Source organism: Camelina sativa, chromosome 11 (genome assembly GCF_000633955.1).
Source record: "Camelina sativa cultivar DH55 chromosome 11, Cs, whole genome shotgun sequence".
In the NCBI taxonomy this organism is placed as follows: Eukaryota; Viridiplantae; Streptophyta; class Magnoliopsida; order Brassicales; family Brassicaceae; genus Camelina; species Camelina sativa.
Genome location: NC_025695.1, coordinates 44,314,502 through 44,327,729, shown reverse-complemented (window position 1 = coordinate 44,327,729; position 13,228 = coordinate 44,314,502). Strand labels below are relative to the sequence as shown.

General features: G+C 34.7%; 2 protein-coding genes across 5 annotated transcripts in view; both read left to right on the top strand.

Moving 5' to 3' along the window:
• Nucleotides 1–418, top strand: part of LOC104726316 (bifunctional dethiobiotin synthetase/7,8-diamino-pelargonic acid aminotransferase, mitochondrial-like) — a 4,899-nt gene extending 4,481 nt beyond the window's left edge. The window contains exon 13 of the mRNA XM_010445148.2: nucleotides 82–418. Coding sequence (XP_010443450.1) covers nucleotides 82–195 — 114 coding nt within the window. The 3' untranslated portion in view covers nucleotides 196–418. The remainder of the gene's footprint in view (nucleotides 1–81) is intronic.
• Nucleotides 574–4,173, top strand: LOC104726314 (calmodulin-binding protein 60 B). 4 transcript variants are annotated; one of them, XM_010445147.2, is made up of 9 exons: nucleotides 574–785; nucleotides 1,053–1,157; nucleotides 1,255–1,330; nucleotides 1,425–1,483; nucleotides 1,567–2,069; nucleotides 2,157–2,317; nucleotides 2,409–2,612; nucleotides 2,788–3,016; nucleotides 3,108–3,760. In XM_010445147.2, the coding sequence occupies exons 2-9, from the start codon at nucleotides 1,063–1,065 to the stop codon at nucleotides 3,758–3,760; spliced, it is 1,980 nt and encodes a 659-aa protein (XP_010443449.1). In that variant the 5' UTR covers nucleotides 574–785; nucleotides 1,053–1,062. The 4 variants fall into 4 exon arrangements, with proteins under 4 accessions (XP_010443449.1, XP_010443447.1, XP_010443448.1 ...); XM_010445145.2 differs by having other exon boundaries at nucleotides 1,013–1,157; XM_010445146.2 differs by having other exon boundaries at nucleotides 1,000–1,157.

Below are 13,228 nucleotides of genomic sequence, written 5' to 3'. Positions count from 1 at the left end.
TTTTTTTTTTTTTTTTTTTCATTACCTCCATTGTATTTGAATACACAAAAAACCTTGGTAACGTTGTCTGCTGTGTATCAGGTATGCTTCTTTGTATGCAAAGTCTCTACTAGAGATGCTCAGAGAAGACGGAATCTTCACTCGCCCTCTCGGAAACGTCATCTATCTCATGTGTGGTCCTTGCACTTCGCCTGAAATCTGCCGCCGTTTACTCACTAAGCTCTACAAAAGGCTCGGAGACTTCAACAGAACATGAAAAGAAAAAACCCAAAACTGCCCTCCAAGTCATTTTGTTGTCGTCTTGTAACGAGATCTATCGGTTTATTGTGGAAATTACTAAAAATAAATATTCCTTTTTGGTGATGTAAAAACGAAAAGTTGCTTACATGGAACCAACGGCTGAGATTCATCGGACAAAGACTAACGACCTCTATTACTTCATAGTGGGCCCTTCCCAAAGCCGTTAACGACAATCGTGGCAGACCACATTATAAGAAAACGTAAACCGTACCGCACTAGATTAAATCCCCACTACTAAAGAAGCACTGGTAAAAGAGCTCGAAAGAGTCGCCACAGTTGACCCGATTAACCCCAAACCAAAACAAAAAAAGACAAAATTGCGAAGACTCAAAACAGGAGACTGTTCGGTCTGAAAAACTATCTTCAAAAAACTAAAAAAAAATCCACTTGTGCTCACTACTTAATCATTGTTCCAATCCAACGCCGGTTGTTGAGTTTTTTTTTTTGTTTAATTCGCCGGTGATTTCGCTGTCTCCGATATTCAGGTACGTACTTGTCTCTTTAGTCTTTGATTTGGTTCTTCAATTGGTCACTGGGAAGTCTTATGTAGTCTCCGACGTGCGTTTTGGTTTTCAGATTTGGTTACTTGATTGAGGGTTTTGGTTGTTAAGTAGTAGTAGCAGCCTTGGTTCATTCTCGTAGATGTTTTATGGGTTTTGATTTACTGGCCTTTTGTGTGTTGGTTGAAATCTTTAATAGTTGTGATTTGCAGATCTAGTAAATTAGGGTTTTTTTTCTGGGGGAGAATGCAGAAATAGATTTATGGATAGAGGTAATAATATGAATAGAGCCAAGAGGATTTTGGATGGGAACAACGATGATGATCAGCCTGAGCGTAAACGTCCTGCTCTTGCTAGGTATTTTATTTCTTATCCTTCCTTCCTCCTCCTCCTCGTAATTCTTATACAACTGGAAAAGTTTCTGACTTTGTGGTTTATTTCTTCTTCATCCCAGTGTGATTGTAGAGGCTCTCAAAGTTGACAGTTTGCAGAAGCTTTGCTCTTCTTTGGAACCTATTCTCCGCCGAGTTGTAAGTTCTTTTTCTTTTGTTCACCTTCAACCTTTGCTTAGAAATTAGCTAATCCTTTTGTTGTAAGCCTTAATGTGGGATTGTTACTGAGTAGGTTAGTGAGGAAGTGGAACGTGCTTTGGCGAAACTAGGCCCTGCTAGGCTTACTGGAAGGTAAAATCAAAAGAATTTAGTAGCTCTTGACATTGTAATATGCTCTTTAACGTTAGCTAAACAGGTTTGTTATTACTTTGCAGTTCTGGATCTTCTTCTCCAAAGCGAATCGAAGGTCCAGATGGCCGGAAATTACGGTTACACTTCAAATCTAGACTATCTCTCCCTTTATTCACTGGAGGGAAAGTAGAAGGAGAGCAAGGTGCTGCAATCCATGTCGTTTTGATTGATGCAAACTCTGGACGTGCTGTGGTATATGGTCCAGAGGCTTCAGCTAAACTTCAGGTTGTTGTGCTTGAAGGTGACTTCAACAGTGAAGATGATGAAGACTGGACACAGGAAGAATTCGAAAGCCATGTCGTAAAAGAGCGTGCTGGAAAGAGACCGTTGCTTACTGGAGATGTGTATGTCACTCTCAAGGAAGGAGTTGGAACTTTAGGGGAGCTGGTTTTCACAGATAATTCCAGTTGGATTCGAAGTCGTAAGTTCAGACTTGGTTTACGGGTTGTCACTGGGTATTGTGATGGCATGCGTATCCGTGAGGCCAAGACGGAAGCTTTTATTGTTAAGGATCACAGGGGCGAACGTATGGTCTTAAAACATCCTCTTTTTTTCAAACTGTACCATGTGGTGTGACTTCTTTTAGTTTGATGCTTGTTTCTTTTATGTGCAGTGTACAAGAAGCATTATCCACCTGCTCTGGCTGATGAGGTGTGGAGATTGGAGAAGATCGGCAAGGATGGTGCATTCCATAAAAAGCTTAATGCAGAAGGGATTGATACTGTAGAAGATTTTCTGAGAGTAATGGTCAAGGATTCTGGGAAATTACGTACTGTAAGTGCTTATTTTGTTGCTTTTGAAAGAGATGTTCATTAGAATTAACACCATGGCTAATTTTTATCTTTATCCGTTTGTTTTTGTCTAGATTCTTGGAAGTGGCATGTCAAACAAAATGTGGGATGCACTAGTAGAGCACGCAAAGACGTGTGTCCAGAGCAGCAAGCTTTATATCTACTATGCTGAGGATTCAAGGAATGTTGGTGTTGTCTTCAATAATATCTATGAGCTAAGTGGTCTCATTTCTGGGGATCAGTACTTCTCTGCTGAATCACTTACTGACAGCCAAAAGGTTTGCTCCATGTTGCTTTAACTTTTAACACCATTCTTTACTTTGCTGCGAGTTATGATTTAGTAATTTACTATCTTCTTTCAAAGTTTATTAGCAAGCGAGTTCATCATTTTTAGACCAGTTTAAGAGGAGATTTATCAAAGTTGATTTTGTATTTCACTTTTGTGTTCTAAAGGTATATGTTGATGGGCTGGTGAAGAGAGCATATGAAAACTGGACCCAAGTCATAGAGTATGATGGAAAATCTATTTTAGACTTGAAGCAGCCTAACAGGTTGAGTATTACTCAAACTGATTTGGCAAATTACTCTACTGCTCCCATTGACCATCCAATCCAGATGGTAGGCCATTCATCTTCAATGCCGGCTAATCAGTCTCCAGTGCTTTCAGATTTTGCTATTGGAGGTTTGTATATTGCAATCAAATCTCTTGATAATTTTGTATTATAGTGAATTACTAAATCTTATATGTCTGTTTATCCTTGATCAATCTACAGGGTATGATCAGTCTCTGGCAACAAGATATCATTCGCAGCCCCAGCTTTTGAACTCCAACCCACGAGCACATTTTGATGTTGCTGCTTGCAGTAACCCACGAGCACAGTTTGATGTTGCGTCGTGCAGTACAACGCAAGACCAGCTCCTGGGAAACTTGCATCAAACTCAAAGCACCATAAACAGTCAAAACATGAATGGCCTTGCTCTTGGTCCTCCACAGTCATCCACAAATGGATACCAAAACATCAACTCTGCTTCTGTCCACCAGGCAAATCTCAACCATTTAGAAGACTGGTCAAACCCACGGGAGAGAGGAGGACCAGAAGATTTCTTCTCAGAGGAAGAGATCCGACTCAGAAGCCATGAAATGCTTGAGAGCGAAGACATGCAACAGTTCCTCCGCCTATTCAGCATGGGAGGTGGAGGCAATGGTTCTGCAACACACTTGCCAGAAGATGGATATACATTCCCATCGTTTCTACACACGCCTATGCAAGGTTATGATGAAGAACGTGGTCGATCAGGGAGAGCTGTTGTTGGATGGCTTAAGATAAAAGCAGCAATGAGATGGGGGTTCTTCATCAGGAGGAAAGCTGCTGAGAGGCGAGCACAGATTGTAGAGCTTGATGATGATGATGAAGATGGCGAATAAGTGTGGTCTTCTTCATCATGGTCATACCCCTAATCATGGTAACAACACTGAATTGACTCAAAACAGTGTTTACCAAATGGAAACTGAAGCTTAAGGGCCAGGAGGCGAGGCAGCGAGAATGGAGGTGAAGTGCCTCAGGTATTGTATAAAAGGAAGTGTACAGTTAGATTCAGTGGGATGTGTGTGTTTATGAAGCAGGAGACTTTTAATACGCTTGATTGATGACTCATAGCATTCGTAAGAACTGATTCTACAGTCTTAGATAAAATGATTCAACAAGTAGAATTTATGTCTGCTCTATGATTTGATACTCGAGTTGCTATCTGATGTAAAGCTTGTGTTCCACGAAACTTCAGTGTAATGTTTCCTTGATTATTACTTATATATTCCGTCGTGTTCTGAGAGTTCAATTATCGTACCAAGACTTTATGGTTCTTTGCAATCTCCCAATGTTAAAAGTTTGTGAGACCCCAAGAAACAATGCCATTATATTTGACTCAATTAACATTATTTTAGGTTTCTTCGTAACTTCGATAAAGTATCTTGAATAATGGTATATCATTTCAGACGAAAGAGATATATCTGAAAAAGGATCCTAATGCAGATTGGGATCTTAAATTCTTAATCCATGTCCCTTGGGTTAATCTACTAATCTAATGACTTTTGTTTAACGCTGTTCCTCATCGTGTTTTTGTTTCGTGAGATCTCATATCATATCCGCGAAGGAGGATTGTTGAAACAGAAATTAGTAAAAGGACATAATTATGTTTTGAGATCTTTTCAGTTGGACATAATCGCTTAACATATCCATATGTTCGACTATTTGTATATATTTATATTCAGCAGCTCGCACTTTGATTTATTTATAATATCTACTGTTTTGTCTATATAATCTATCCATGATCAATGTGAAACTTCCACACCATGCCAATTTTAAGTGACATTTTTTTTTTTTTTTCTGGCTCCTGATGACTAGTGTCATTCATACAATTTTATCCAACAATGACCAAAACATACGGAAGTGGTTGTAACTAGGGGTGGACTTAAAAACGATACTGGCGCTGTTCTTTTTTAAGTCGCTCATTGAGCGACTGCGACCGACCAAAACGACATTGACGACGGCAATTAAAAACCAAAACGACAACGGAGAAAGCAAGATGACGATGCAGATGTTTCTTTTAAAGTAAGAAAAAGTGTCGCTGGAGAGAGATGAGTCGTCGGAATTTATAGCGACCGCTGCGACAGGTTATTTCAACACTACGGCAACTTTCGGCGACGCTTTTCACAACGGCAGCGACAGTTATGATTCCGTTTATGTCTATTATTTCTGTCGCTGTAGCTAATCCAGCGATTTAAAAACAAACAGGGCCAGTGGCCCAAAATGATAAATCGAACAAAATCAAAATTTATTAAGGAAAAAAGATGGTTAACTACACTAAGTAGAGAATACATAGTCACACATACCAAATATACTATTGTATCCTCAACTACATGAAAAATATGTATTACATGGCCACATGCATGAACTATATGACGTTACGTGGTCAACACCATAAACATACAATCCGGTACACTGGTCGACTGACTCCGGCGAAGACGGACGTTGACTCCGACGAAGACCGACGTTGACTCCGGTATTGACCAAAAAATGTATTAATTTTTTTTTCTATTAAAAATCAAAAATAAGAAATATTATATGTAAACATTTTTGTTTTTCATGATTAAAAAATATATTCAGTTCAATATCTAAATATTTTTATATATCTCTAACTTATTCATTCTTATAATTAGTTAATTTTTATTTTTAAAGCTAAAATAATGATTAATTATAAATCTTTGATAATAAGATTATTTAAATACTACAAAATCATAAAATCAAATTCACTACTTTCATTATAAAAATAATATGCAAAAGATTGAGTATATGACTCTTTACTTTATAGTTTGCATAGTAAATGTTGTATAAAATTTTAGATACTTTTACTATAAAATTTGCATACTCTTAATAACATTTATACAACGCCGGAGTCAACGTCGGTATTCGCCGGAGTCAATCGACCGGTGTACCGGATTGTATGTCTATGGTGTTGACCACATAACGTCATATAGTTCATGCATGTGGCCATGTAATACATATATTTCGTGTAGTTGAGGATACAATAGTATATTTGGTATGTGTGACCATGTATTCTCCTAAACTTCGTGTAGTTAGCCATCTTTTTTCCATTTATTAATCCGAAATTAGGTAGTAACCCGCACGCGGGCAAAATATTTTCATTTAACTATATAATTTAATTTAAGTACTTGTACAATATTGTTATGAAATCCAAATACCAGATTTCAGACTGGTTTTAATTTGGATTATTACACGTATATAACCTAAACGTATATAATTTGGTTTTTTCCAGTCTCGTCCCGTCTCTTCTCATCTCATCTCCTCTCGTCCCATATCCATCAGAATTTTTCTGTCTTATGTTCGTTCTCTTTTAAATAATTACTCGTTAGGCAATATTTTTAATAGAGATTAGGTAAAAAAATTAGACGGAATATCCGAATTCTTCTTGAATATTTAATTTTTATTTATTTAGTTGAAATTATCCAAAAAGAATTACAATTTTGAAAACTATCTAACTGTTTTAAAAAAGTACTGAAATTCTGAAAGTACTCGTTCCAAAGTAGCTAGTTACTTCACGAAATATATAAAGTCTCCATTTGAATATTTAATTTACATTTAGTTAGTACAAAATATAATGTTCAAAAACTCTCAAAATAGTTTCAAAAATTCTCAAATATAAATATCTTTTTTGATAAAATGTAAAATTTATTTGAAAAAACATTTTTACATCTAGTGCTTCTTTAGCTTATCGCTTGTTAAAATGTTTAATCAGAAAAGCAAAGAAAATCCTTTCTTAGTGTGTAGCAAACCAGACCTCCATACATCTGTCGTAGCCTTCATCGCCTATGGAAGCTATTCTATTACACAAATATTTTTTTTGTGTGTAGAATATTTAGTAATTTATTTGACAATCGATAATTGGGTTATTTATATAGGAAATGGTGATTAGTCGGCATAATATTTAACCCCTAGAATATGGCACAGCAATTTTTTTTTTACATAATCATTTTAAATATATATAATATTTTTAGCGTGTATGATGTTAACAAAATAATAAACTGATAATTACCCTTGTTATAGCACCAAATTAAAAATATTTTAAAATTCTATCAATATCGATCCAAACCGTCTCGCCATATGACCAAAGGCGGACCTAGTACGAAATTAGGAGGGTCAGCTGATCTCCCTAATATTTAAAATTTGTGATTTGAATTCTCCATTTAAATATTTAATTTGCATTTAATTAATAAAAAATATAATTCACAAAAACTCTCAAAATATTTTCAATATACTCTAGTTTGTAATTTATTTGACAGAGGTTTACACAAAATCATTTATCTTGCAAGAAACAGAAATATATATATATATATATATCAAAGAACATAGATATCAAATTATTTTAAAATGTAATTTTGAATGAAAAGAGTAGCATATATAGAAAAAAGAAAATTTTAAACATGAGATATATATCGAGCGTAATATATATATGATGCGTTTTAGTAACAAACTTTGTAACAAATATAAAACATATAAAAAATCTTAAATATGGAACATATAAAAAAATCTTAAACTTTAAAAATATTATGTAAGATCGAGTATACAATGATAAGAGGTAACACTAACTTATAAATTACAGAAATATAGCTCCCATTCTACTTATCATTTTTATGTCATAAAAAATGACAGCATTAGAACAATGAAAATGATAATGAATAATAAAGTTTTTTTTATCTTTATTCTTAAAGTAAAATCACATAATAAATTATTCGAAGTAGACTGACTAAAATATGGTAATATGGTCTACGTCCCATGTAATCACATCTCAAAAACTCAATCAAATATAGGAGCAAGATAAGATATATACATTAATTTAATTAAGTATTTTGGAGACTGCGTTGATAATAGTCATAGTTTTCCAACTATGTCAGATCATAATCTACAATATAAAAATTAGGTCAGTTGTTGAAAAAATGTTATAAAATAATAAATAGAATAAAAAAAGTTAACTAAAAGAACTATAAAAACTCAATCGTACAAAAATTCAAAAAAGTTAAACAACGTCTATTAAGGGTTGAAATAATATTTCTTTATATAGATGAACGAAGAGTACTCGGAAAGTTTAGCTTTAACAAAAAAAATCTAAACGAAATTAGGAAGATTGGTAATTAAATTTCCAAGATTCTCAAAATAAAATGAAAGAAATTATAGAACTTGTTAATTGGAACTATAACTGGTAAATTTTAAAAATAAAATTTTAGATATGATTTCAACACAAATTGGTAATTGAAATTGTAATTGGTAAGAATTAAAGCTATTTTTTAGAGAATTATTCAAGTTGAATTTTTTTTTGTATTATAAATCGGGACAAATATAGCAACAACTTTAAGATTTGTATCCCTACTTAATCACATTTCTATAATTTTCGTTTTGTTTTAGTTACAAAAATATTTAATATATGGCAAAAGTGTGATCCTTACATTTAAGCATAATAAATCACGTTATGTGAGAAATAATTGTAGCATATTAATATGGTTAAAGATTAGCAATCCAGTTTCCATGATATTAATAATATATTTTCTAAATTTTAAAATCTTTTTAATCTTATGGTTAAGGATTATCAATCCGACTTTTGATTCAATTTTGGTTGAAAATGTATAGTATTTTTTAAATATCTTATGGTGGATTTTTGCTAAGTAAACATCTGAAACTTGCATGTGCACACATTAATCCTCATCATTCATAGTCACAAACACTGAAACAATATACTCTGCGCTCTTGTTCTTTCGTTATCTTTGGCATTTACTCTTTTGTCTTCTCGCACCTTTCAAATCTTAAACTAACAAATCATTTTAAGTATAAACCAAAGATTTGATCTTTCTCATCAAACCCATACCTTAGTTACAGACAGATATACACAAAAAGAAGAAGTCTTTTCGAAACTCAAAACATAATGAAAAGCATAAAAATGGATTCAATAATGATAAATTCTTTATTGTTCTCCTGGGTATGAAAATGTTCACATTTACACTGTCACACCTCAGATCTCAATCACAAAGATCCAGCTAAGAAGCCTCTCCCACCTTCACACTACTCAGAAGCAAGTACGGAGACTCGGGCAGTGATGAGAAGAAGCGAGCATTACTGACCATGCAAGCCTGTCAATATCGACAAGCAAACTCAAAATTCAAAAGCAGAATCAATCAAGAAAGTGTGATACGGGAGAGAGATGAGTGTTGTGTTATCTTACAGAAAGCTTAGAGATTCGGCTGAAAAACAGAGCCATTGTTGTCTTCTGAGCTCACAAAAGAACCCTAATTGCTTATAATGCCTAAACTCTGCTTTTTCATCTTCTCTTTTATAAAAGGGACACCACCACATACGGCTTTTGTCTTTGTAACGTTTCCATTTTTACTAAACAAACTAGCCACTGTTTGAGATGTCAGTCAAGATCACATATACAGAAACTTTTGAAACCAACTTACCTTCACTAATGATATAATGATTTAGTGAATTAGGGTTTTCCTTGTAACGTTTCCTTTTTCGCACCAAACTACATCAGTCAATGTGGTCACGATTGAACATTATATGGGCCTTAGTTTCAAAATCAGGGCCAGTAATGCCAAGCGCATGTTGAATGCTTAATCGTAGTTAGAACGACAATTTTGAGTAGGGCTATCAGGATTTTGGGCTTGAGTTTGGACCATCAACTGACTAGAAAAACGGATACACTAGAATTAAATAAGTGTATATAAAGAGAGTTTCATATGCACTAACCAATTGACATAAACACCGTTTCTAAATTTTACGACGAATAACTTGATTGAATTGAATCGTCCGATAGATATTTAAAAGATCAGTCTTTAACAAATATGAAACGAGAATTTTTGATTGGGTTGATCATCCAAATAATATAGACATGCAAAGAATAATCATATATATGGATTAATGCATGGTCTATTATCTCTGTTTTGAAAAATAAGATTCCAAATTTTAATAATGTTGTATCATTTGTGTATGCAAAGATAATGACGAATAAGGAGCATTAATGTGGGGATGTGATGGATACTACTCTTTCGCTTTCTACATCACAGCTGCAAGTGTCAGTTGTAAATGATGTTGGAAGCAGACGAGCAGTAGCAGTTTTTGATTCTGTTCTTTTATCAAAAAAAAAAATACATAAATACTTAAAACAATATCAATATATATATGCTAAAGTATTATTACAATTAGTATAAATCAAAAAAATCTAAACTTTCTGTTGATCTTTCAGTGGATATATTTAGTGGACCACAATATATATACATAGAACTTCAAAATCCGATTGTGATCGAAGTATGATATTAGTCTGATATTGTGATGCACAAGATGTATCCAGTGAAAGATCAACAAAAATTTGTTGCATGTAACTCAATCGTTTGGTAATCAACAAAAAGTTGTTGTATGTAACTCAAACGTTTGTGTGTATATACTATAGAACTTCAAAATCCGATTCGTAAGTGTGCAACGTGTGGTCTTATTGGGGATCTGGATGTATGTAACTCAATCATCTTTTGGTAACAAACATTGTTCCAAATTTTAGAATTTATTTAGAGTTTAGACCCATCATCCATGCCATGAACTCTCTTTTGGAAAATAAAATAATGGGAAGTGGGAAAATGAAAGTAGAGTTAAAATTCCAAGTGGAGTTAAATGTGATGTAAGAGTGTAAGTGTGATGATGAGGCTTCTGCTAAATCGTACAGTATATATATATAGATCATTATGATGGTAGCAGACGAGCAGGTTCGCAGTCCTAGATTCGGTTCTTAATGTTTTTCTTTTACATATTGAAAAAAAGAAAATTATGTTTTTACATATTAAACTATTTATCGAACGTGTATCAATAAATATATTTTGTACATCACAATCCACAAGTCAAGAACACCCCCGAGATATGTTATCGTATTATCTCTTTGTTGTTTAATATCACGATATTACATTTTGCAGAATCTCAAAAGTTTATTGGTAACGCCTAACGTGCATGTGGAGAGTATGCTATAGTATTTGGTTAGGAGAGTCTTGTGGTAATAGCACTTGGGAGGGGGAGAGTAGTAACCTATTTCCATCTCTTTGGTTATTTTAGCTTTAACATATGGTGAAGGGATCAGTCTAAGTGAGCTTGGTTCAATTCCTTTGTGTTTTTGCCGTGCCTTCTTGTGGCGAGGCTGGTCTATTCATGAGAGTTCATGACCTAGTGAGAGACTTGCCGCATCTATTTCTTCTTTTCTTAAAGCTTGAGGACAAGCTTGTCTAAATGGGGGGAGTATTGATACGATTCTTCATAAGGAAGTAAGTAAAGAAGAGGATGACGTGGACAGATATAAAGAAGAGAGCAAATACTTGGAACGAGAAAGAGGCTTGGCGGTTAAGGAATCAACTTAAAAGAGTCGTGAAGCTCTTCTTCTTCATTATGCTTATTGTTGAAGATTGTGAATGAAGCGATGAGCTTCTAACCAAACGATGTGCTTGTAGAGAGATCAATGTTGATCTCTGTAATCGTTGCTTAGATCTATGTTGATCTGAGTGTATGATTCTTATCTTCTCTTTGTAAGTGTGAGCGTGTGTAATCAAAGCTATAGATATCTCAAAACTTAACAGTATATTTAAATTAATACTGATATTATCGAGGAAGCAAAGTTTCGAAGTTGTAGTAAACAAAAAACCCATAGGTCGGGAGAGTGGGTATACAATAAATATATCTCCTCTTTATAACACATCGTTATCAACACAGAGACGACCATTGCTATCTTTGGTGTTTGCCTTGCAAAGGTATGCTTTCCCGCAGGGGAAATGGGGTTTAATGCAAAAACTAGGGCTCCATATAACGCAGTCCCGTTTGTGTATATAATACCAACACAGTCACGGAGAAAAGACAGAAGAGAAACCATTAAAAAAAAAAATGAGAAGGGTATCACAAGCAGTGAGTGGTGCAGCGAAGGCGACGGTTTCAAGAGCTAAAGCTCGTCCGGTGGCATCAACAAACCAATGGTACTCCACCGCTCCTCCTCCAAAAGAAGAAGAAGAAGAAGAAGAAGAAGAAGGAGAAGAACAAGACGAGTTGATTCCTTTCCCTCCCCACATACCCGGAGGTCTTGTTGTCCGAAAGAAGAAGAAGAAAATGCCTGAGACATCGACGGGCAATAACAAACAAGACAAACCCTCCTCTGGTCAAGACTCCGGTCAGGGACAAGGAACCAACGGCGGTGAAAAACCAGACTATGGCGGCGGTTGCAGTGGTTGTCCTGGGTGCAGCCGTTGTGGTTGCCCTGGATGTAACGGTGGATGCAATTTCTGCTTTGGTTGCGACGCCTGCAAGTATTAATCAATTACAAATATATATGTTTATCTTTTCGCGTAGTTCTATCAACTATGACTTTATTATATGTATGTGCTTCCTTTCTTTGCTTTTCTGATTAGTTTTAAATGTTGTTTTCTTTCTGCTAATGTGCGAGTTTGTGACCCGCCGTGCACTACTGTTTAATTAAAGTTAATTTGCGTTGCATTAGCCTCTTTTTTTTTTGTTTTACTTATTCTAATCAAACCCATATACAAAATTCTGCCCATTTAGTCCCATTTATTTAAAAATGTTAAATGGATATAAATTGGGTAGCCCAATTAAACATGTTTGATAAATGGGTTTACACATTAATTAATGGGTACCCTTTTATGTTTATTTATTTATTATTATTATTTTTATTTTTTTGGTGAAAAACAAGACTTTTGTGGATCTGTCGTCTTCTTCTACGAAATGGTTTCGTTGAAACCTCAGAAGAATCTGAAAGTTATCGTCACCGTCGTCTTCTCTGAGCCTCGACGAAGGTGAGTTTTGAAAAAAATTGGTTGATTGGTTGTGTTAATAAGTTTGTATTGACTTGATTCACGATCATCTTTGCAAATTCAGATCAAATTGTTTTGATTCATAGAAGAGATTGAACATAGTGTCCCTTTGTTTTGATTCTCTGTTTTGATTCATAGGTTTGATTTTGTGGCTAAATCAAATTCAGATCAAATTATATAAACACCAAAGTCAAACAATACAAACACATACGGCGGTCTCAATTTGGCTTATCCGTTATGGGCTCGTATTTTAATATGAAGCCCATTACAATTAAACGGACCACACAGTAAGCACAAGAGTGAAACGATCTAAATTGAATGATGATGAGTTTGGGTGTTGTGCCCAAGTCAATTTTGCCTCTGCAGCGCTATCGATATGAAAGGTTGCCTTTTTTGGGATGTTGCTTCTCGAGTTAATTTAGTGAAATGGAAGAAATACTTTTTTCTTTTCTTTTTTTTTTTTTTTTTTTTTTTTTT